The sequence below is a fragment of the Symphalangus syndactylus genome, chromosome 23 (genome assembly GCF_028878055.3).
Source record: "Symphalangus syndactylus isolate Jambi chromosome 23, NHGRI_mSymSyn1-v2.1_pri, whole genome shotgun sequence".
Classification (NCBI taxonomy): domain Eukaryota; kingdom Metazoa; phylum Chordata; class Mammalia; order Primates; family Hylobatidae; genus Symphalangus; species Symphalangus syndactylus.
The window spans coordinates 12,962,775-12,987,452 of NC_072445.2; the positions used below are offsets into that span (position 1 = coordinate 12,962,775).

Genomic DNA, 24,678 nt, shown 5'->3' on the forward strand with positions numbered 1-24,678 from the left:
CGGTCTTAACCTCAAAAGCATAGATAATGTTAACATTTAAATAATTAGGAAGTAAGCTTTTGTTATTTATTACTTTTGCTTTTAATAATTGTAAGCTTACATAGTTTAATTTTTAATAAAGGCTGTGTTTAGCACCAGCTCACATATACTCTAAAAATTTAACAATTGGCTCTTATGAGTTGATACAAGCCGGCTGCTGCATGCTACGGTTGTCTAGGATTTTTCCAGGAGAAAGTACTTAGTAAATGGCAAAGAACTTAGGATTATTACTGCATCCAAGACATCAAAATGGCAAATCTTTTTGATTTGATTCTGTTTTGAAAATATTCAATAGAAATGCTATTTTTTTTTTTTTTTTTTGAGACGGAGTCTCGCTCTGTCGCCCAGGCTGGAGTGCAGTGGCGCAATCTCAGCTCACTGCAAGCTCTGCCTTCCAGGTTCACGCCATTCTTCTGCCTCAGCCTCTCCGAGTAGCTGGGACTACAGGCGCCCGCCACCACGCCCGGCTAATTTTTTGTATTTTTAGTAGAGACGGGGTTTCACCGTGGTCTCGATCTCCTGACCTTGTGATCCGCCCGCCTCGGCCTCCCAAAGTGCTGGGATTACAAGCGTGAGCCACCGCGCCCAGCCTAGAAATACTATTTTAATTTATCTGATTAAAAGATAAATTATGTGATTTGGATTCTGTCTTTCAAAATTGATTTCCTTGAAATTTCGTAAGGTAAAATCACTATATTATGAATGATCAAATTTTAATATGTGAAGTTTCAATGCACACTGTATTTTTAGGTTATATTATTTTGCAAAGTAAGAAATTCCCCCATGTATTTTTATGTGTGAATATAATGGATGTTTGTGTTAAGCACTTAGAAAAGTTTTTTGAGACATTCTCCCATTATGGCTGCAGGATTTGCTTAATGACGCTGATACGTGCCGGAAAAAGATGCAGGCCGCCTCCACTCTCATCGATGGGCTGAGTGGAGAAAAAGTCCGGTGGACCCAGCAAAGTAAAGAATTCAAAGCTCAGATTAATAGGTGAGAGTCTGGGTCTTCTTCATAATCACTCTTTCTTTGTGGCATTAGGGAACATAAAGTCCATTTCCATGGTGAAATGCTTTTCTCCTTCATTTCCACGTGTTCATCTCTGAATTCCATCATCTATGACAGTGCTTACAACTTAAATCATGCACTCTCAGGTGAAGTACTATAGAGGGCAAAGAAGATTTTGTGAAATATTTTACATCTCAGCTGTGGTTCAGCACTGTGGGTTTTCGGTATGAGAGTGCTTTTGATATTGTTTGGATTTGCCAGAGTTGTCCAGATGCTCACTCCGGTTCTCTATGCTTCACCTCAACGATTTTGAAAGTGTGGATCAGTGGTTTGTCGTAAATGCAAGGCTGTCTTCTGCTGGTGTCTATTGGTGTCCTTAGAAAACTTAAAAGAGAGGGGAATGAGAGAGGAGCAAGAAAATGGCAAAAAAATAAAAAATAAATAAATAAATAAATAAATAAATAAATAAATAAAAAGGGAGGGGAAAGAAAAAATGGTTTAACACAAGACTGAAATCCGAACAAGACCAAGGCACAGGATGGGGGAAGATACTTTCCTCACAGTATCAAGGCTCAGGACCTGTAGGCTTCAGGAGGAAGCCTTCTTTCTTGCTTCCTGACCACCCCACATATGGCCACTTCTACCCACTTTTGGGTTTAGGGTTCCACTTTGCACGGTCTTTTCCATGCCTGGCTACCAAGCATTAAGCAGGGGCAAAGAAGGATTTCACCCAGTAACAGAGCAAAACTGTGACCTCTCAAACACCTTAATGTCAGGTGACTCACTTTGGGGAGGGGGCTGTGTGTTTTTTCTTCACAGACTTGTAGGTGATATTCTGCTGTGCACGGGATTCCTTTCCTACCTCGGTCCTTTCAATCAGATATTTAGGAACTATTTGCTTAAAGATCAATGGGAAATGGAGTTGAGAGCACGGAAAATTCCTTTCACAGAAAACCTGAATCTTATTTCAATGTTGGTGGATCCCCCAACTGTAAGTTTTACTTTCCCAATATTATTTGAATTTCAATCTCACTTTATTTCATACTTACTAAGAAACCCGGCTGGGCACGGTGGCTCACGCCTGTAATCCCAGCACTTTGGAAGGCCGAGGAGGGCAGATCATGAGGTCAGGAGTTCAAGACCAGCCTGACCAACATGGTGAAATCCCCATCTCTACTAAAAATACAGAAGTTAGCCGGGTGTGATGGCGGGTGCCTGTAATCCCAGCTACTCAGGAGGCCGAGGCAGGAGAATCGCTTCAACCCGGGAGGTGATGGTTCCAAGATCACGCCATTGCACTCCAGCCTGGGCAACAAGAGAGAGAGAAACTCTATCTCAAAAAAAAAAAAAAAAAAAGAAAAAAAAGAAAAGAAACCCAGGTTCATTGAATTTTTTCTTTAACTGGAAAGATTGTTTTGAAAGTGCTTAAGAGTTTTTTCTAAAATAATTTTCTTTGTGGTATAAATGTTTCTTTGCATTTTAAGTAATCTTGCTTCCAAATTAAGACCAATCGTATTGCTATGAACTGAAAGATCATTTGAGAGATACCGGCTTGCTAATACTGGGCTCTTCTTATAACTCTTCATTATTTACACCACTCCTGTGAAGTCATACTCTCTTTCAAACATTTTAGGCAAATGTAGGCATGATCTGTGCTGGTATTAACCTTATTTTCATTATTTGCTATCTTTTTTAGTGTCTAATAACATAACACAATAGCGTGTTCCGGTGACCCTAAGTAATAGCAAGTCCCTTCATACTAACCTTCCTTGCTGGGAATTTGATGCCACTGTCAATTTCCAGTATATCTTGCAGAGCTTCTGTGGTAATAAATGCTTTCCAGGCAATTTGTATTCATGAGTTGCTTTTCTGATTTGCAAATCTGCTCTCCAGTTGCTGTTTCCTTAGGGGATGCCAAGCTATTAATTTCATGTTATCTGTATTTAAAAGTTAAAAACTAATCTTTTCCAATTCGAACATTGTTGAATTCACCCTTACAGGGAATAGATTATGTGTTGGAGATGCATTGGGCACTAGTGAAGCAAAGTGGGCCAGAATATTCTTTATTAATTATGGCCTTTGGGGGTCCTGGGATAATTTAACAAAGGTGGAGGCTGGTTGGCTCATTGGATCTCCGATTATTCTATTTTATTTTATTTTATTTTACTTTATTTTATTTTATTTTTTTAGAGACAAAGTCTTGCTCTGTAGCCCAGACTGAAGTGCAGTGGTGTGATCATGGCTCACTGCAGCCTCAAATTCCTGGGTTCAAGTGAGCCTCCCAGACTCCCAAAATGCTGGGATTATAGGCATGAACCACTGTGCCTGTCCCGGTGATTTTACTGATCACGTGGTGGGAGGCTGGCAATCCCCTCTAAATTTGGAGAAGGAAATATTCACAAAAGTGTCATTGATGAGCTCCTACCAATATAATAACTCATCTCATTTATCTCCAGCTATGCAATCACCCGTACACCATGTGGGCAGAACCAAAGGGCCGGAAGAGGAAGCTGTCGGGCTAATTGCCTGGGACTTACCTTCTTCTCTGATATCTCATTATATTCACTATCTCCATTAACCCCAAATCAGGTTTAATATGCAATCAACTTACTGTGATTCCCCTAAATATGAAAATACAATGCAAAAGGATAAACCTTGTCTTGGGTAATTAAAGAAGGGATTCATTAGATAATAAATTTGTTTTTTTTAATGTGAATGTTATTTGGTTCACATTTACAAGTTTGCCTTTTTCAAAGTACAAGTTGCATAGTCTCAAAGGAAAATAATGTCCACATTTTAAATTATTTTACTTTACGGTACTTTTAATTACTAATGGGAGCATTCCTGTTCTCCTTTGAATGGTGATATCCATTTCCTGTTGTTCAGATTGGTGAGTGGGGGCTACAGGGATTACCAGGAGATGATCTCTCAATTCAGAATGGCATTATTGTGACAAAGGCCACCAGATACCCACTCCTCATAGACCCACAAACTCAAGGCAAAACTTGGATTAAATCAAAGGAAAAACAAAATGATTTGCAGGTATGTAGCATTTGGTGCAGGGGAAAGTAATCTTGAAATCATGAAACTTTTTCAAAATTTCGATTGAATCTGCAGTCATAAAATTGTCATCTCCATGACAAATGTTTGCTAATTCACACTCTTGAGTTTTGTAACAGCAATTTGGGGCAACAGCTCTGATTCTTTTCTCTCTTTTGTACTCTCTTTGGATCCTCCCTCCCCCTCTCTTTGTACACTTCCCTGACTTCATTGCTTTTGCTAATGTTGAATCTGGCTTTTGTTCCGGGCCTTGGGTTTGGGTCTATAGGAAAGTGGCAAATAGAACATTGTGATCCCTCAGCTCAAGACCATTCATGCCAACCTTGCTCAGGCTCTTGGTACTACGTAGCTTACTGAGTCCGGCTTTGGTGCTTGCATCTAATAAGGTGTTAATTTGAAGGTGAGGGTAGACAAGGGCAGGATTCCAACATTCCTGACTCCCTTAGGGATTCTGTTACTATTGATATTTTAATTCAGCTACCAGTGTGGGATATTCAGTGTTTTCTAGACACTGTTCCCAGTGCTCTAAACCCCCTGTCCCCATATTTTTGCTTATACTATTTCTACTAACCAAAATGTCTTTCTCTACCTCCACTTATATCCCAGATAAAAATCTCAGATATTCTTCAAAGTCAACATCCACCACTACCTCCATCAAGACTTTTCTGTGTCCCGAGCTCAATAAAGCCTGTCCTGAATCCTCACAATGTCTTGTTTGCACTTCTGTTGTGGACTTAGAATCTGACTTAAATTATTGTTCTTTGCACATTTATCTTTTATTTCTATTGTACCATGAACTCCTTTTTGGCCAAGTTTTATTCATCTTTACATGTTCTGCACTGCTCTTTTTAAGTAGGAATTCTGATATTTATTGAATTTAAGTGAATTAATCAAAGTGTGTCATCATTATAGAAAAAAAGAACCAGGAAAATAATGTGGTCATCTTGATGAATATGAAAAAAAGCACTTGGTAAAATTCAATGCCCATTCATGATCAAATTTCCAGCAAACTGGGAGGGATCTTCCTTAGTTAGATAAAGAGTTTCTTTTTACAAAAAGCCATAACAAAGTGGTGAAATTATTGAAAGATTTCCTCCTGAGATCAGTGCTTTTCATGCAAGTGGATACAGCCCAGTGCTGGGAAGCACACCTTAATACCCCACCTCATCAATACTGCAGAACACGATACATCAGTCTATGTTTACTAAGAAAACCCAGAGAAATCCTAGAATGGACCAGGCAGTGTAAATAGAAGAGAAGAGTTAAAAGAAATAGTGTCCACTTCCACAAAGCTTCTTAGGAGCCACATTTTCAGGGGTGCACAAATGTGGTATACCAGAACACTTCTGTTCTTAGTTTCTGCAGCCAGGTCAACTATAACTTGTCCCTGGCCCCATTCCCCTTGGCTCCCCTGGCTTTCAATCTTCCTGCTCATCTTATTCTTGGAACCTTGCCTGGACATCCTTAGCTCAATGCATGCTCCTGTATCACTTGGCCATGAATGCTGCTATTTTTTCTGATCTTAGCTTTATCTCTCCATTTCAGAATTAAATTTACTGATAGTCTTCACTAATGTCCTTTCTGATGCAACCCAGTCCCAGGAATCTTCTTGTGGAAGGAACAGAAATATGCCCGAGACTCTTCTTTATTTTAAAAACCATCCACTGCTGGGATGGAAATAGACTGAATTGTATTCTCCTTACTCAGACAACATTATTTTCTTATGTGGATAAGCACATGTACAAACACATGCAAATGAAAAACAAAGCATGGTTTATATGCCCAGGGCTGTGGTCAACCTTGGCAGCTTTGCCAAGGCTACCTTCAATGCCATCTCCAGGACCTACAGCTCTGACTTGTGGAAAGAGAATGTATTTACCAAGCGTCTCTATCAGGAATTCACTGGTCACCTTGTAAAGACCCAATACCAGTCTTTGTGCAGGTGAACCAGGCTCTGGTGGTGGCTACCACATAGTGTTTCACAAGAAAAATCCAGTGAAATAAACCTGAAATTAGGATTCCAAAATATTATTTCAAGTTTCTAAAAGACATTGAAGATGACTGAAGATAATTATCTCCTTACTTGGGAAAGAAATCACAAAAATAGAATTTATCCCTTGAGAAATAAAGCAGGATATAAGCAAATTTAGTCTTACTGGTGCTTTTCTTCACCTTGTTTATTAAGTTCGTTAAAGTTCTTCGTTTAGATTCTTTTACCTTATTAACTTATAGAAAGGTCTTTACAGCACATTATTTGTATAAAGAAAGCTATTCATCCAGGGAAACGACTTCCTTCATGTGCAGAATTTTTTTTAGTTATTTCTTTTTTAATCAAAACAGGACAAAAGTAGGCTGATTTAATTGTTATATTCCATATCTTCTTTTTATCATAGTAATTGAGAGATACATATTTAATTCCATTCTCCTAATCACCTGTTGTCCCAGTGGATTCTTCCTTGCATCTTATGGTCTGCACCCACAATAGCGTAAGGCATTGGTTGAATTCAGAAGATAGGATACAAAGAGTTGAGAAATGAGCCTTTGGGAATCTTCACAGTTAGGCAGCAGGAGGGATCCTAGGCAAAGTAAGGGTTCAAATCCAATTGGCTCATGCAGAGATCAACAACTACAGTGTGTCTATTTTAACTAATAACAAATGCATTAATCTAAACACGGAAGACCCAACCAGGAATTCAGAATTGTAGTTTTAAAAAAATGTAAGCATATATAAAGTGAATGTCTAGTCTTTTAGGTTGACTTAATGGAAAGTGTTAAATTCTTCCCAGTGCCAATAGGAGACAGAATACATGGATAGACCCTCGGTGCGACTCAATATTATCGTTTCTGACATTCTTATGTTTACTTTTTATCACTTACTCATCTCATAGGGGTCCTGAGAAAATAAATGAATATCCAGATGTGCAAGTTGCTTTGCTTTCTCTGAGAGATTATAGCTATGTAAGTTTGAAAGGATTAATCCTTGACTATTCTCCTCCATCTGTCAGGAGCAGAACTCTGACATTCCATCTGCTCAATGCCCCTTGATCTTCCTCTTTGGATCAGAGAGACCCCATTACACATCCAGACCCCATTCAACAAAATCATGACTCAGCAAGTTTTAGAAATTAATTTTTGTGTGTTACTTTAATTTTTTTAAGTAAGTCTTCCTATATTGCCCTTAAAATTCTCGGTTACGTGTCCAACAAATCTCTTGGTTTCCCTTAGTGATGGGCACATTCTTTGTAACACTGATAGACCAATGAGTTCTTTCTGTTTAGGTGACATCTCTGAACCATAAATATTTTCGCACACACTTGGAGGACAGCCTTTCCTTGGGCCGACCTCTTCTCATTGAGGACATTCGTGAAGAGCTGGATCCAGCCTTGGATAATGTATTAGAAAAGAATTTTATTAAGTCTGGCACCACTTTCAAGGTGAGCTTCGTAAAAAAAAAAAAAAAAAAAAAAAAAAGAAAGAAAAGAAAAAGAAAAAAAATTAAGAAAGAGAACAAAAAGAACAATGGTGACATCTACTTATCTTTTTGAGCATAGCAGCAAATGCAATTTCCTTTAGGCAGTAGTATTTGGTATTGGAAATAAACTATTTCCAAACTGATACTTCAGTGTTTCCTTTTATTTTTTATAGCATATAAACATTTCTGAGGTGGGGGCAATATTTTGATTAGAGTAGTCGTTTAGCTAAAACGAAATAACATTAAGGAAACACATTGTCTGGTCTTAATATGTTAGTGCAACACACAATATATATATGTTTAAGCAACTCTAGATATAGGTTTTGCAAGCCTTATATGTATACATTTTTACAAAATAACCTGGATTTCTTCTCTGGAGAAAATGACATTTTAATAAAGTCTATTGATTTTGTCATTTATCTCTTTATTTTCAGTGTAAACTCACTGACTTTGTTGGAAGCTATGGAATATTGTTCTCAATTGTTGGTGATGAATTGTTTTCAGTATGTATAAGTGTTTCATTTTTAATTCGTGTTATTCTCTACCTTTAGGCTTCTTAAGTTTTATAACAGCATTTCTGATTGGGTGTTTTTCACTTTGGACAACTTAATTTCATGAGTATCAGTGAATAAGTAAAAAATGAATATTTTCTCATTAAACAAAGACAGATTTATTCAGAAAAATTTTCTTCATAATGTGAAAATCTTTTATATGCCACATTTAAAAAAATTCATTCAGCAGAGGTTTATGGAGCATCCAATATATACTTAAGACTTTATGAGTTTATAGGGAGAAAAATAAATAAAACGCAGTTAGTGTTCTGAAGGTTAGCATCATTCTATGAGATTAGAGGGGGCCGGGCGCGGTGGCTCATGCTTGTAATCCCAGCACTTTGGGAGGCCGAGGCAGGCGGATCACGAGGTCAGGAGATCGAGACCACGGTGAAACCCCGTCTCTACTAAAAATACAAAAAAAAATTAGCCGGGCGTGGTGGCGGGCGCCTGTAGTCCCAGCTACTCAGAGAGGCTGAGGCAGGAGAATGGCGTGAACCCGGGAGGCGGAGCTTGCAGTGAGCCGAGATTGCGCCACTGCACTCCAGCCTGGTCGACAGAGCGAGACTCCGTCTCAAAAAAAAAAAAAAAAAAAAAAAAGAGATTAGAGGGTAGAATTTCTCTTTTTCATAAAAAGAAGCTAAGAACAAAATTTTGGTGACCTGCTTGGATATTATGGACTCATCCACAATTTTGAACTGCATTTAAAAAGGTTTAATCCACAAGTAAAGATCATATATATTTAAACTGTACAATGTGATGATTTGGTATACATATACATTGTATAATGATTACCACAATCAATTAACACATCCATCACCACACATGCTGTACCTTAGATACCTGAAACTTGTTCATCTTATAACTGAAAGTTTGTACCCTTTGACCAACATCTCCCCATTTCTCCCATCCCCTGTCCTGCTGGCAACCACTGTTCTATTCTCTGCTTCTATGAGTTTGACTGTTTTAGATTTCACATGTGAGATCATACAGTGTTTATCTGTATCTGGCTTATCTTATATGGCATATTTAATAAGCCAAAGGAGGTTACAGAATCTCTATTCCTGAAGGTCTTAAAAGATCCTAGATTTTTATCTGCAATGTGAAGGCATAATGCCTTAGAATGTGATGGTGGCCTTAGTGATGTTTTCGGTCACGGGCAGAATTAAGATTAACCACAGATTTAAGTCATTTAAAAATTCTATGATTGCCGCCTGATTTTTAGATAGCAAAAAACAATTGTGTTTTCAACATGCTGCAAATAGTAGTGTTGAAGATAAATGTTACCTTTTAGAAAAAAGTTGGCGTTTTTCCTTTGAAAATTACATTAACTTTTTCTGTTGTCAAATATGCTTCAGATATACCTATGAAATTCAAAACACAAAACTTCCTATAAACACAGCAAATTTCCACAGTAGGAAACAATTTTCTTAACTGGGGAAAAAAATAGCGGCTCCTGTACTACAAACAATTGATGGGAGTGATAAGTACTTGCTAAAATGTTAAAGTCAAATCTTAGATGTGTCTAAGTTTTCCTTTATTCACCGTTTGTTTTGGATAACTTTTTCATTTGATTTGCTTGGTATCATTGCTAAAAACATCGCCAGGCAGGACTACAATTCTAAATTATTCTAAATTGAATAGACTTTATTATTTAAGATCAGTGATTAAAATTTTATAACTTTTCTTCCCAATTTATTCAAGCTTCACAGCACTGACAGGTAAATTCTTTTCTAAATTGAAGTCAAGTTCATTTCCCCATCCTTTAAGCTGTTTTTAATATGTGAATTTATGTAGGTGAAAGTCGGTGATAAGGAATGTGATATCATGGATACATTTAAACTTTACATTACTACGAAGTTACCAAACCCTGCCTTTACCCCAGAGATTAATGCTAAAACGTCAGTCATTGATTTCACTGTCACAATGAAAGGACTTGAGAATCAGTTACTAAGGAGAGTCATTCTAACAGAGAAACAGGTAATCTCTCTCTCAAGGTAAAGAATTTCTGCTTATAATACATGCTTAAAATGTATTGAGAAATTGCTAAGTATGTGAAAAAGAAAAAAAATTTTTAAACCATATTTATCCTTGTTTTCCTTTGCAGCCTTAATTCCTGTCAAGAAATCATGTAACTCATCTTCTCATCCAGCCTCACACACACACATACACACACCAACACACACACATACACACACACCCATACACCCCTCTCTTTCTACTTCTGTCTTTAAACTTGTAGATGTACTGACTCATATCTATAGTCCTTGTCTTGGGGACACCTGAAAACATCAATAAAACAATGATTGAGAGAAAAAGAAATTGCTCTGAATGGCTCTTCTTTCCACTGTAATAGTTTCAACTACTACAATCCAATAATCTAATGATATAGGGAGCCATACCTTTATTTTTAATTAAATTTCCCTGCACTAATGCAGGGAAATTATGTCTAACTGAGGGTTCTAATAAAACAAAGAACAACTTAGGACTGGAAGATTTTAAGAGACTGATACAAGATTAAACTAATTTTTAAGTTGAAGCTCAGAAAACATTAAGTTTTTTTTTTTTTTTTTTTATTCTACTTTAGGGTTTTAGGGTACATGTGCACAATGTGCAGGTTTGTTACATAAAACATTAAGTTTTATGCATAAAATATAATTGCATAAAAATATAATTTTAAGTATCTGCATTATAAAGCACATTTGCATAAAATATGATAAAGTAATTTTAGAATTAAAGATTCAAGACAAAGGCAAGGTTAGAAATAATAAGAGCAGCAAGACATGAAGTGGATGGGTGAGAAAAAGAATGACAAGGGAGGAAAACAGACAGAGGAGGGAAAAGAGGAGATGTGAATCCAGCATCCCAAACACAGGAGAGACATCCAAGAAGGGAGAGGGAAATGACACAGACACCGAAGAAGTAGACTCAGTGAAAGGCAACATCCTATACCTTTCTCATAGACAGTTCACCACAGGCACAGGCCCTTGAAAGATGGCTGGTCTGGTGGAGTGAAAAGGGCACAGTCTCAGCTTTGACTCTCTTAGTTGTTTGATCTTGGTTTCCAACAAACCTGGGGCTTATGCAGTCCAGGAAGGGAACCTGTTCCTCTTCCACAGCCAGGCAGAGATGGCCCTGGCCCGGCAATTCACTGTTCCTATCACCTCTCAGGATCACATGCTGTTAACTGTTGACAGTTAGTCCCTTGTGGTCTAATTGGTGCTGTGGGTTTATTTTGAGATGATTCCTCGCTGGTCTAGATCCCCCATGCAGGCTGCGCTAACCTCCAGAAGTCAAGCAACTCCACTGTCTAAAGGTCCCCAGGGTTCCCCACACCCACTCTTCTTATTCCCTAGCTTCCTCTTCAACAGATGTGCTAAGATGCTCATAGCAACCTTGCTGGAGAAAAAAATGCACATTTAATATGGAGGAGGATATTCTAAACATTATATTTAACCCTCCTAACAATCCTACTATTACACCCACGTTTTTACAGATGAGCAAATGGAGACCAAAGAAAATAAGAGTTTTCGTCTATAACAGCACATGGACTTTGCAGCCTGCCAAGCCTCCTAGATAAGCCTTACAGGTCCTACTATGAAGTTTAGCAGGAGTCCACTGTGCTATGATATCTGTTTTAACATATCCAGAAAAGGAAGCTAATATGATTTCATTTTGTCCATGTATTCCTGTACTGCCACCCAGGGGTGACCATTTTAATGAAAATGACTAACTGGTTATTTCCCTGTAAATACAGCAATGCTCTTCATCGCCACATCAAATCCTGCCACCCTGCAAGTACAATGGCAATAACACTAGTCTTGGAGTTGGAGGACAAGGATATTAGGCTGTTTTAACACAAAGCTAGTTACTGGCAGAGACCGGCCTAATACCCTTGTTATTCAGAGTTCATATTTCTGGGTCCTTGGCTTTTCCAAATATAAAATAAAGAAATTGGACTCAATTCAGCACATTTCAGTTTGACAAATATTTATTGGGTTGAGTTTCTTCTCTACAAAGCCTCAAGATAAGTACTGTCAATAACACAAAAATGAATAGGAAAGCTTATGTATCTGTTTTCTAGATGCATAAACCGTAGTTGGAGGGAAATAATCTACTGATAGATTGTGATACAAACTATATTAGAGGCCAGGCGTGGTGGCTCACCCCTGTATTCCTAGCACTTTGGGAGGCTGAGGCAGGTGGATCACCTGAGGTCAAGAGTTTGAGACCAGCCTGGCCAACACGGTGAAACCCCGCCTCTACTAAAAATACAAAAATTAGCTGGGCGTGGTGGTGCACACCTGTAGTCCCAGCTACTCGGGAGGCTGAGGCAAGAGAATTGCTTGAACCTGGGCAGCAGAGGTTGCAGTGAGCCGAGATCATGCCACTGTATTCTAGCCTGGGTGTCAGAGGGAGACTCCATCTCAAAACAAAACAAAACATGCACAGAAAAAAACCACAAAAAAACCCAAAACAAACTATATTAGATGTACAGATAAAGGCTGTGCCATGGCTTTTGATTGACTGGTTCAGGAAGACTTTCTGAAAATGATGAAATTTCTGAAGCAATTTTCCCAGAAACCTTCCCAAATAAGTTTTAAAACACCTTCTTTTAACATAATTCTACGTGCAACATGTGATTCTGTATAAAATCAGAAGAAAAATGTTGTAAAGAATATTATTGAGATTATTGAGATTTCAATGTAGACTGTATGTTTAGTGAGAGTATCAGTGATACTGACACATCGGTATCAGTGTTAAATTTCCTGAATTTGAATATTGGACTATGCTTATGTAAGAGAATGACCTGGTTCTTCAGAGATTCGCTAAAGTGTTTAAGGGTAAAGGGACATGACGTCCACGAGTGATTCAGCAGTAATAATAATATAATAATAATAACAATAACAATAATGACAACATTATGTATTCTATAGAGATATAGTGATAAAGCACAATGTGATTTGGTGAATCTAAGTGAAGGCTGTATAAAGTTCCTTGTACTAGGCTTGCAACTTTTTGAATGCTTGAAATTTTTTCAAAATATAATTTTAAAAATATATCATTTTTTATGTAAGAAAACAATACCCTGTAAACATTCAAGTTTGCCCTCTGTAGAAGGAGATACAAATAAAATGGAAAATGGGTTTGTGTTGGCAACTGGCTGTGCCAAACCAGGTACCTGGTGCTCCCATAGGAACCAGGCCAAGAGCTCACATTTAATCTGGGTAGCCCCTTGGTTTCTTGGTATTATTGCCTTTTTGTTTCTACTTGTTCTGACTGCAGATAGCATTTCTTACAGAAGCAGTGTGGGAACAGGGCCAAGAGAACGGGACATGCTATTTATAAACTTAAAGCTGGCAAGAGAGCTTGGGATAATTGGGCAAAATTATTTAGCAGAATTGTCTAGTGCCTGCCAGTATAAGTGCTGTGGAACCTTAATGACAGTGGGCATAATTTAAAAAAAATTTCCACAGAAACAAAAATATGGATAGATAGATTTGGCTAATGATAGTAATTTCTTCTGCCATTCAAAAGGTACTTTGCTTTAAACTTTCAAAATTGTTAATAAACACTAGTGAGTTGGGTTTACTATAATAACTGGTAATTATAGTTCCAATGTTATTTTTTGTTTTTTAATGACAGGAGTTAGAGGCTGAGAGGGTTAAACTTTTGGAGGATGTTACTTTTAATAAGCGGAAGATGAAAGAACTTGAAGATAACCTCCTCTATAAATTAAGTGCTACAAAAGGTATTGTGTTATTAAGAAGTAATGAAATAATGGATTCTGAATAAGGATTTCATTTACACTCTTTTCAATGCCCTCATGACTATAGATGTTAGGCAATAGTCATGTTATCAATGCAAAAACAAGCAAGGCAATTTCCATCTAGACATTAAAGAGGGACGGCAGAGAATCTGATTTTTGAATTAGCAAGTAGAGACTGAGCATCTGAGAATAACACAATTTTCTTGATATAATTGCTTTCTCCTGAGAAAAATAAGGGCTCCTGATAGAGCTAGATAACTCATTATAGGTTAATTTGCTTGCCCCAAAGAAACTAATATGCTCAATATATTTTTTCTTTTTTTTTTGAGACAGAGTTTTGCTCTGTCTCCCAAGCCAGGTGCGGTGGCTCACGCCTGTAATCCCAGCCCTTTGGGAGACCAAGGTGGACGGATCACCTGAGGTCAGGAGTTTGAGACCAGCCGGGCCAACATGGTGAAACTCAATCTATTTTTTTTCAGATTGACTCTTTTATTTGTCATTGAAATGCAGTTACTGCAATGGGTTATGACACATGTAATCCATGTCAGAAGAGCTTGGGTACCAAAGCCCCAGGTTACCCTCTACTTGGCTTGACCTCCCACTTTAGATGGAAAAGATAGGTTCTCCTCTGGGCAGCCAAATCATCATGCCACACCTCAATTTGAGAATGTACTCTCTCTGCAATATATAAAAAGAAAATTTTATCCAAAGAAAATAAAATCAACAAACATCATATTGTTCTGTAGCAGACAAATCACAGCAACCTGAATTCTACTACCTTATTAGAAGTGAATGAATACTTTACAACCGCACCTTAATCCCGGGATGTTATTTAAACAAGTCCGACCTTCCAGAAGTACTGTACCTTTATGATGAGCTTAGTGAAAAGTCCTTTTATCTGCCTACTCGCACTGCTCCCGCTAGTGAAGTTGTCTGTTTCTTGGTCCAGTGACTCCTCCCAGCCATTTGGGATACCCCTGGGCATTAAAAATATAGCAAGCAGAGCTGAGGGCTGCTCCTGTAGTCTAGCCAAGAGTGTGCTGGATCCAGACCTGTTTCCTTGAGCTTAATCCCAGTTTGGACTTCCACAGTAGACAGCACGCCTGTCGGAGTAACACAGCCCTTCCTGCAGCACTTGTCTGCCGTCCAGAACTCTAGGTAGGCCAGAGTGCTGCTGTTCGCAGATATGGGGACTGTTAGCTCAGTACATCCAAGGTGTCTTTCCTTAGATTTTAATTAAAAAACTAATTCATTGTCATAAACATGCACTATTTCCATTAAAAACAATAATTTTAAAAAAGGATGTGTTCATGTCCTTTGCAGGGACATGGATGAAACTGGAAACCATCATCCTCAGCAAAGTAACATAAGAATAGAAAACCAAACACCGCATGTTCTCACTCATAAGTGGGAGTTGAACTATAAGAACACATGGACACAGGGAGGGGAACATCACACACAGGGGCCTGTTGGTGGGTAGAGGTCTGGGAGGAGGGATAGCATTAGGAGAAATACCTAATGTAAATGACAAGTTGATGGGTGCAGCAAACCAACATGGCCCGTGTATACCTATGTAACAAGCCTGCACATTCTGCATGTGTACCCCAGAATGTAAAGTATAATAAAAAAAAAATAATGAAAGGCAAAACTAAAAATAAAATTTGAGTTTCTCTTCCTGGTGAGACATTTTCACTATACCCAATTTGCTCTTGTTAGAGACAGAGGGATTAGAGTTTTCTATAGCAACGACTGTTCTACTAAAGCAGTGTGAGGAGTGTAACATTCAACTATCAGCATGACAGTCAGTCCATGTGTGAAGTGTTCAGGTTAGCTCACACCCTGAGACAAGCAGGGTGGACAAGCTGTGACACTTTGAGGAGAGCCACCAAGATGACAGTGGGTGTGAAGCCTATCACATGGGGAACAGCAAAGAGCACTGGAGACATGATCATTGTCTTGAGACATGTGAAGACCCAATCAAATGGGTCTTTTGCTTTTTGCAGAAGTTAGGCAGAGTAGGGGATAGTCTGTCAGCAGGAATGTTTAGAAGGCTTCAGGTATTGGGTGGTAGTTGGACTAGAAGCTTTTTGGCGTCTTAAGATTCTACTGTACCAGTAGTCTTCCTGACTTTGGAGACATCAAGTTGAAAGCTAACAGCATTTTTTTTTTCAGAAGAGGTGTATCTCGCTTTGCAACTTTCCCATCTTGTGTACTACGGTTTTCCTGTTTTGAATTTTAGGCTCATTGGTAGATGACGAGTCTCTCGTTGGTGTACTTCGAACTACCAAGCAGACTGCAGCTGAGGTAAGTGAAAAGTTGCATGTGGCTGCAGAAACTGAGATCAAGATCAACGCGGCTCAGGAGGAGTTCCGGCCCGCAGCCACCCGCGGAAGCATCCTCTACTTCCTCATCACAGAGATGAGCATGGTCAACATCATGTATCAGACGTCATTGGCCCAGTTCTTGAAGTTATTTGACCAGTCCATGGCCAGGTGAGTCCTCACTACCTTCATCCAAAAGTGGTAACTTACAAGTTTGCTTGTATTTCTACTCTTTTAGAAATTGCTTTTTCACTATTCACAATAGCAAAGACATGGAATCAACCTAAATGCCCATCAACAGTAGAGTGGATAAAGAAAAGGTGGTACATATACAACAGGGAATGCTATGCAGCCATAAAAAAGAAACTCATGTCCTTTGCAGAAACGTGGATGGAGCTGGAGGCCATTATCCCTAGCAAACTAACACAGGAATGGAAAACCAAATACCACATGCTCTCACTTATAAGTAGGAACTAAATGATGATACCACATGGACACATAGAGGGGAACAACAGACACTGTGGCCTATCAGAGAGTGGAGGGTGGGAGGAGGGAGAGGATCAAGAAAAATAACTAATGGGTAATAGGCTTAATACCTGGGTGATGAATTAATCTGTGCAACAAACCCCCATGACATAGGTTTACCGATGTAACAAACCTTCATGTGTACCCCTGAACTTAAAAGTTTTTTTAAAAAAGAAATTACCTTTTGCTTCTTTGATTCTTAAAATGTATTTCAGATCTGAAAAGTCACCACTACCTCAAAAGAGAATTATAAATATTATTGAATACCTGACATATGAAGTTTTTACATACTCCGTCAGAGGCCTATACGAAAACCACAAATTCCTGTTTGTACTCCTCATGACCTTAAAGATTGACCTTCAGAGAGGGACAGTTAAGCACAGAGAGTTTCAAGCTCTCATTAAAGGTAAAGTGTGTGGGATAGAGAAGTGTGTGGAGGATGTTGCTTTTGATATGCTCTTTGATATACCATAAACCCATTTCTGTGATACAGTAGGGAAATGATGTTCTAATGAAAGTTTAATGAAGTTTTATTTTTTAATACCTTTTTTCTGTTTTTCATTTGTTTTGCCCTCATTACTTAAGATTCAGGTCTGTGCCAACTCAACTGAATATTGATATTATTGTAGTTATTGATATAATTACATTCAGTTTATTCACTGCTGACCATGCCTAGGAGAATCAATTGCCCAAGTGTGGAAAAGTGATACTGGTGATGGCTTTCTTTAGCAGGAGAGCCATTCCCTCAGCAAGGGAGTATAATGATTTTTCAGACTGCAAGAAAAGGCTCACTTGTGTTTCATATTTGAAGTTAATCCTATTCATTGCATATCTCCATGTTAAAGGTATAATTAAGAAGACAAAAGAATGGAATTTTCATTTCAGTTTAGTTACACGAGTATTTACGGAGCACATGTTATGTAAACCCACCACGCTAGCTTTGGGGATGTAAGAATAAACCAGATATTGCTTGAAAAGGAATAGTAACGTCAGAATGGGGATAAAGATAATTGAAAAATAACTCCAAAGTAAGGCAGAATCACCTAAGTGCTATAAGAGAGCTAAGAAACAAGTGTTGAGTCTAAAAGGAGGGATAGATTACATGTGGTTGGTGAAATCAAAAAAAGTTTCTTAGAAAATATACCTTTGTGGGTTAAGCCATGAATTGGGGAACTATCTGGTATGTGGCAAAATGTTTCCATCTTTTTCTTGTGTTTTTGGCTCTTTATATATGATTTAACCAATTATTTTCTGGCTCCCCTCACCCCCCCCAAAAAAGTGGCATTTGAGGTGGACCCCAAAGAGGTAGAAATGAGGAAAACATTCCATGCTGAAATGGAACAGCATGAAAAATGGAATGAGTGGAGAACATCTAAGTTGTAAGAATCAGTCTGGTTTTGTTGAAATGAAAGGTGGATATGGAGGCATATTGAGAAATAGAGCTGGACATGTAAACTGGTGACATACTGTGGAGAGCCTGGGTTCCTATAGGAAGGATTTTCTTGATCTGGGAAGAAACAGGGAGTTGTGTAAGGTGGTGATGTGATTGATCATTATGGTCATTTAGGGAGGTGAACTTGGCACACATGTAAGGATCAAAGAAAAGAGGTTCAAGGGAGTCTCTTTCAAACTTCCCAACTGCAGGAATACATTCCCAACCTGGCGTAAAGGCAATGGGAATATGCAGGGAGATAAGGGTATGAGAGATGAGGGAGGTAAAATGGCAAAACCGATGCATACAAGAGCCAAGAGAGCACACAGAAATGAGTCTACGATTTCCAGTCTATGCAGAGATTTCTGGTCTGGTTGGTTGGAAGAGGAGCTGGTTTGAGGAGGGTTGGAGTGGGGGATTGCTGGATGTGATTTTGGGACCTATTTAGTCAGAATCAGAATAGGCCAGGTTTTGCTGCCATAAAAACAATCTCAAAATTTTAGTGACTTAACACAACCAAGGTGTACTTCTCATTCATGTTACCTCTCCAACATGCTGTTATAGTCACTCAGAAATCCACATTGCTTCCATAACTACTACGGCAGAGGGGCAAGGATGTGGCAGACTGTGCACTGGCTCTTAAAAGTTACCCCACAAGTGACACATGTCACTTACGCTCCTATTTCCTTAGCCAAAGCCAGACACGCAGCCACATCTCACTTCAAAAAGAGCAGGGAGATGCAATTCCCCATGTGTTTGAAAGGCGGGGAAACAGTTTGTGACCAGCTCTTATGGCTACAGACATGTGAAATTTGAGCTATCCAGAAAACAAGTAGAAAAGATAACCTAGGCCGGGCACAGTGGCTCACGCCTGTAATCCCAGCACTTTGGGAGGCAGAGGCGGGCAGATCACAAGGTCAGGAGATCAAGACCATCCTGGTCAACAAGGTGAAACCCCATCTCTACTAAAAATACAAAAATTAGCTGGGCATGGTGGCGTGTGTCTGTAGTCCCAGATACTCGGGAGGCTGAAGCAGGAGAATCACTTGAACCAGGGAGTCAGAGGTTGCAGTGAGCAGAGAACGTGTCACTGCACTCCAGCCTGGGTGACAGAGCGAGACTCTGTCTCAAAAAAAAAAAAAAAAAAAAAAAGTAATCTAGACAGTCTGAGAGAAGAGTCAGGCAGTTACAAAGATAGGGTACAGAAATAACAACCAAAGCCATGGGAATGAAAGCTAATCTAGGGAAAAATATGGAGTATTTCTAACCCACAAGGTGATAGGACCTGCTACACTTTTGTCCTCTGCAGCCTATTTATAATAAACGGGCAGTCACCGATAACTTCTTACTCTTTCTCTACTTCATTTAATTCCTTCCTCAGATTCAGGTTAGATTACCACTGTGGAAACTTTGCAAACTATTTTGCATCATCTCTGAAATCTCTTCTTTGTGCCTTTTTCGTGAACAAGGTTTTATTTCTGGTAGTTCCAAGGAAGTTGAAATGTATCATCTGGTTCATATTTTTTTCAGAGGTCTAATGTACTTGTGGAAGTTAGTTTTTTAAGGCAGTGTGGTATGGTACAATGAACACTATCTAGGGTGGGGAGGAGGCACTATAGAGAGTGTCCAGATGTATGAGGTTTTGGTTTTGGGGATGTTTAAGTAAAATAAGTGAATTTACCCAATCTGGAAACCTACTTTACCTCATTTCAAAAATCTTTAAGCCCTCACTTGGACTTGGGCTGCAGCCCTGCTATTGTAGGATGCTGAGCAGAGGGGTAGGGGGCATTGAAGCATGCTGAAATCCAGGCAGCAGTGGCAGCAAAATGACCCCCACAATCTGGGGAAGCCTCATATCTATGCACTATGGTCTGAATGTTTGTGTCCCCTCAAACTTCATCTGTTGAAATCTTACCCCCCAAGGTGGTGGTATTAGCAGGTGAGGCCTTTGGAAGGTGATTAGGTCATGAGGGTAGAGCTCTCATGTATGGGGTTAGTGCTTTTATGAAAGAGGCCCGAGGGAGCTCACTCCCCCTCCCACCGTGTCAGGACACCATGAAAGGAGCCATCTATGCACCAGGAAATGGGCCCTCACCAGACACTGAATTCACCAGGGTCTTGATCTTGGACTCCCCAGCCTCCAGAACTGTGAGAAATAAAAATTTCTGTTGCTTCAAAGCCACCCAGCCTATGGTATTTTGTGATAGTGGCTGAATGGACAAAGACACTGTGCAATATGAGTGGAGGAGAAGTATACTTTAGAATCTTTCCTTATTGGTGAGCTGGCTTTGCTTCCTCAATGCCATCTGCTAATATGACCCCTGAGAAGGAGGCACATATGATATAGAAAGGAAGAAGTGGGAAACCTGGTGCCTGGGTCCACAATGGATGGTGGGAAGGAAAAAGGAGGTCAGGGGTAGAAAGAGGAGGTCAGGTGCAAAGATCCTCATCTCTTCCTTGCCTCCTGAGGGAGCTGAGAAGGGGAGAGTGCCAGAGAAACTCCCAGATAGGAGATGCCCCTGCATTCTGCCCAGTGTCACACCCACCATGGAAGCAGGGGAATGGCTGGATGGGTGAGCCTGAGGTTTGGCAAGTAGGAACGTGGCAATATTCAAGGGTTGAGAGGGCTGGCATGCAGCAGAGACTGGAGGTCAAACCAAAAAGCTGTAAAGAAAGAGAACTTTGCACCTGCAGACAAAGGACCAATGCCAGGAGCTGGGGCAGTAGATTGCAGCCCAGGGCCCCGACAGATAGCATTTATTGTAGCTCATAAGACATAGGATACAGTACAGGGACCCAGCCTGCACCTGAGGCATGGGTAGCCTGGAGGGCAGCCTGCAGACCTGAGGCATGCTCCACACATAATCCCACCCCATCTCACCTTTCCCACCTACCAACCAGCCAGAGCAGAGCTACTACCTGAAAGAGACTGGGTTATTTGAAAGAGGGTGGGTAAATCAGAGGAGACTGAGAAACACGGCAACACAGTGGGGAGGGAATTTGTCAGGGAGGATTAGATTGTTACAGAAAAATAAAGAAGGCTGAACACATGGGTTGTGGTGTGAGCACATTTGTGACCCCATCTCATGAAATTGGAGTCAGGGAAGAACTATCTTGTATAGGGCCAGGAGAGTCAGTGAGAGGAGTTTGGATTTAATTTAGTTGGCAATAGGGAGCCATTGAATGTTTTATGAGCAGGGATGTGGCATGAACAGAACAGTGCTTTAAGAAGATTAATTTGGGATTGTATGATAGGTTGATTGACAGCAGTACAACTGGCTCAGCAATAAAGGAGTTTTTCTTTTTAAACAAAACATAAAATTTGTTTCAGTTTTGAACTGGCTTACATTTTGACTGAATTATCTTTAAAAGATGGTATGACTTTGTTTTTAATGTTTTTTTTACAAAGTTAACAAATATGATCCTTAGATCATAGATACTTTTAAAAAATCATTTAGAACTCAATACTTAAGGGGGAGAGTGGAAGAGTTATTTATCGTAGCAGAAATGTTTGATTTCCCAAGAGTGACAGTTTTTGTTTGTTTGTTTGTTTCAATTACTACTTGCTTTCTGCAATATTTGCAAGGTGCCTTTGACTTTCTTCTTCAACCAAAAATGTGAGAACACTTTGAAAAATGAAATGGATACCAGGCGCAATCCTGCATTAGAGAGCAATGGATTTACCTTTCTTCCCTGCCTGGTTATTTTAGAAAGATATTATCTTTCTTTTGTCATAGACTGTGTACAGAAAGACACCTTAGGGGGTATTTTCTTGCCTTACAACCTGGACTGGACCTTGGCCTTCCAAGCGGGGAAAGAAAAAGAGAGAGAGAGAGAGAGAAAGAATGTCAGAACAACAGCTAATGATTACGTAGCTCTTATTATTATTCTATACTGTTCTAGGTACATTAATGTATTTAACCTTCACAGCAGCCAATCTGGTAGATTCTATCAGACATCCATTTGGCAGATAAGGAAACTGAGAGGGATTCGTGTTTTTTTGTTCAAGTTTATGCAGCTAATAAGTGGCAGAGCCAGGATATTTTGGGGACTAGGAAGGGCCGTCATTGTTCTGGGTTAGTTTAGGTGCTCAATATGTTTGGAAACACAAAGGTAGCTTAGATTTCTTCTCCTGGTGTCTCTAAAGCTCAGGATTACATGAAAACATTTCTCTGGAAACAACCAAGAAGAAAAGGGGTGAGTTTGTCTCTGTGCCAGGCCTGCAGGTGGCTCTCTCTAGTGGCTGCTTCTCGCACCAGTGACTCCTACATTAGCAATACTGGTGCTCCAGTGAGACCTGCTCTGTCTCCAGGTTGCAGAGGGGCCGACAGTGAGAAGAAGGTTTACACGTTGTTCTAAAGGTGTTGTTGCACTCAGAGCCACAGATTCCCAAGTCCCCTGTGGTAGAGCAAATGGGTTTACATGAAAAAAGTATTTTAGTTCATACAGCTACTCAGGGCGATGCTAGATGGGGAGAGCAAAGACCTGTAGTTCCCCCAAGCCCCTTCTTTGGTCCATGAGTTGATTTGTGAACTGGAAGGAATGATGAGTTCTTAAGGAAGATGATAAGATTTTAAAGTTAAAGAATCACTGTTTTGCATGATCTGAATTAAACAACAATGGAGCTGGAATTATTATGATACATTACTAAAGACGTGCATAAGAGGAATTTTGAAATTGTAAATATCATCATGTATTTCATTGGAAAATGCTGGGTATGCCCATTTGACCTGAGATTTGTTTCAGAATGTGATCAGTGCTGCAACTCATTCTCCACTGGACTCAAGCTCTGTAAAAGCAAGGGCCTGATTGGGTTTTCTGTGCTATATCCCCCAGTGTCTGGAACATGTCAAATACCTAGAGGGCGTTCAATAAATATTTGTTCAATCAATGAATGGATGAATGATTTCAATATTAGTCATCCACTAAAAAACTCATAGATCTATTGTATCATTTCCTCCTTCACTTTCTTCTTTCTTCTCTCCCTCTTTTTATCCCTAGCCTACGTTTCTCCCACCCTCCTTCCCTAACCCTAACCCTAACCTTAACCCTAACCCTAACCCTAACCTTAACCCTAACCCTAACCCTAACCCAACCCATCCATCTGTTTATCTATCTGTTTGACCTGGTAAGAAGTAGTACTTAATGGCAAGCTTCTGGAGGAGTAATGACTAAGAAGTGATATTTAAAATCCACACATGAAAAGATCAACATATTCATTGATATCAAAATTATAAATTTTAGATGGTTAAAAAATAAAAAGCAAACAAATATAATCACTTGAGAAAAATTCTTTGCAGGGAAAAATGACAGAGTTGTTATTTGTACCTTGTAAGATGGTATAAATCAGTAAATAAAACACTAAGACTTGAAGGAAATGTACCAGAAAACCCTCACATTTTCTGTAATATTATTTTCCAGTTTTCCTATATTTTCAGTAATGTGGCTATTTTGCTTTTATTATTTGCAAAGTACATTTCTAGAAGTGAAGTACAGGCTCACCCAATTCACCCCGTCTGACGCTCTTCCCCAGGGGGAGCAGCTCTGGACCTGAAAGCCTGTCCTCCCAAACCCTATCGCTGGATCCTTGACATGACTTGGCTGAATCTTGTGGAGCTGAGTAAACTTCCACAATTTGCAGAAATTATGAACCAGGTAATACAATAAAGGGCTGGTTGAAAGTGCAGATCTGCAAACCCAAACATACCCAGGCCACTTAAACTGGGGCTTCCTGGCAGCAATTCCTTCACCCAAAAAAGTCAACCCAATAGTTTGGATTTGAGTCTCTGTGGCTGTCTGGGAGAGATCTTGGATGGATGGACTTCAGGGTTAACCTCTTCATAGTTGCAGGCAACTATATTTTCCTCCTGTGTGGTGGGCATGGGTCATTTTTGTATGCCTGTTTGAGTTGCTGCTGGAATCAGAACCAGTAGATGGACCCTTTTATTGTAGACGATTCATGCTTTTACACTTTAACTTCTGCCTATGATTAAGTGATTTGTGCGGATTTGAATGTGAGTCAAATTAAGAGGTTGAGGTCCCTCTAAAAAATTAATTATTTTAGTGGTGAAATATAATGGTGAAAATGGAGAAATAGGTACCGATTTGCTTGTTGTTTTTTTCTTATTTGAAAATGTACATTGATTACTGTGGATTAATTGTTGAGTCAGTTGTTACTGGAAAACAATCATGAGACTCAGAATAAAGATAGCTGTTTCTTACTGGGATCTGTTGGCTGCAACTGCCTGTCACTGATGAAGCCTGCAGTTTCCCAGTGTCAGATGCCAATAATCATCTCTTTTCTGTGGCTGCTAGTGACTGACAGATGGGGCCATAGGTAGACTGCAGGTTGTCAGAGCCTCATGCTGTAATCACCAATCCCCTGCCCAACATACTGTGTTAGCTGCCTCTGTTTGTTTAGTGGCATTTCTGAAACATTGTGTAGACTCTACCTATTCAGCCTGGTTGGGTCTGAGACAATTGGATAAACTCTCTGG

The 24,678-nt window shown here is 39.5% G+C and overlaps 1 protein-coding gene across 12 annotated transcripts in view; it reads left to right on the top strand.

The window, feature by feature from the left end:
- DNAH8 (dynein axonemal heavy chain 8) overlaps positions 1-24,678 on the top strand; it is a 343,702-nt gene that overhangs the window by 211,729 nt on the left and 107,295 nt on the right. For 10 of the 12 annotated variants that reach the window (XM_055263328.2, XM_063632277.1, XM_063632276.1 and 7 more), the window contains 9 exons: positions 908-1,035; positions 1,870-2,041; positions 3,937-4,092; positions 7,389-7,544; positions 9,931-10,113; positions 13,780-13,885; positions 16,143-16,395; positions 16,965-17,155; positions 23,715-23,836. In XM_055263328.2, the coding sequence (XP_055119303.2) occupies positions 908-1,035; positions 1,870-2,041; positions 3,937-4,092; positions 7,389-7,544; positions 9,931-10,113; positions 13,780-13,885; positions 16,143-16,395; positions 16,965-17,155; positions 23,715-23,836 (1,467 nt within the window). Of the gene's footprint in view, positions 1-907; positions 1,036-1,869; positions 2,042-3,936; positions 4,093-7,388; positions 7,545-9,930; positions 10,114-10,240; positions 10,375-13,779; positions 13,886-15,226; positions 15,341-16,142; positions 16,396-16,964; positions 17,156-23,714; positions 23,837-24,678 lie in introns of those variants that run through there. The other 2 variants (XM_063632285.1, XM_063632286.1) reach the window with 2 other exon arrangements.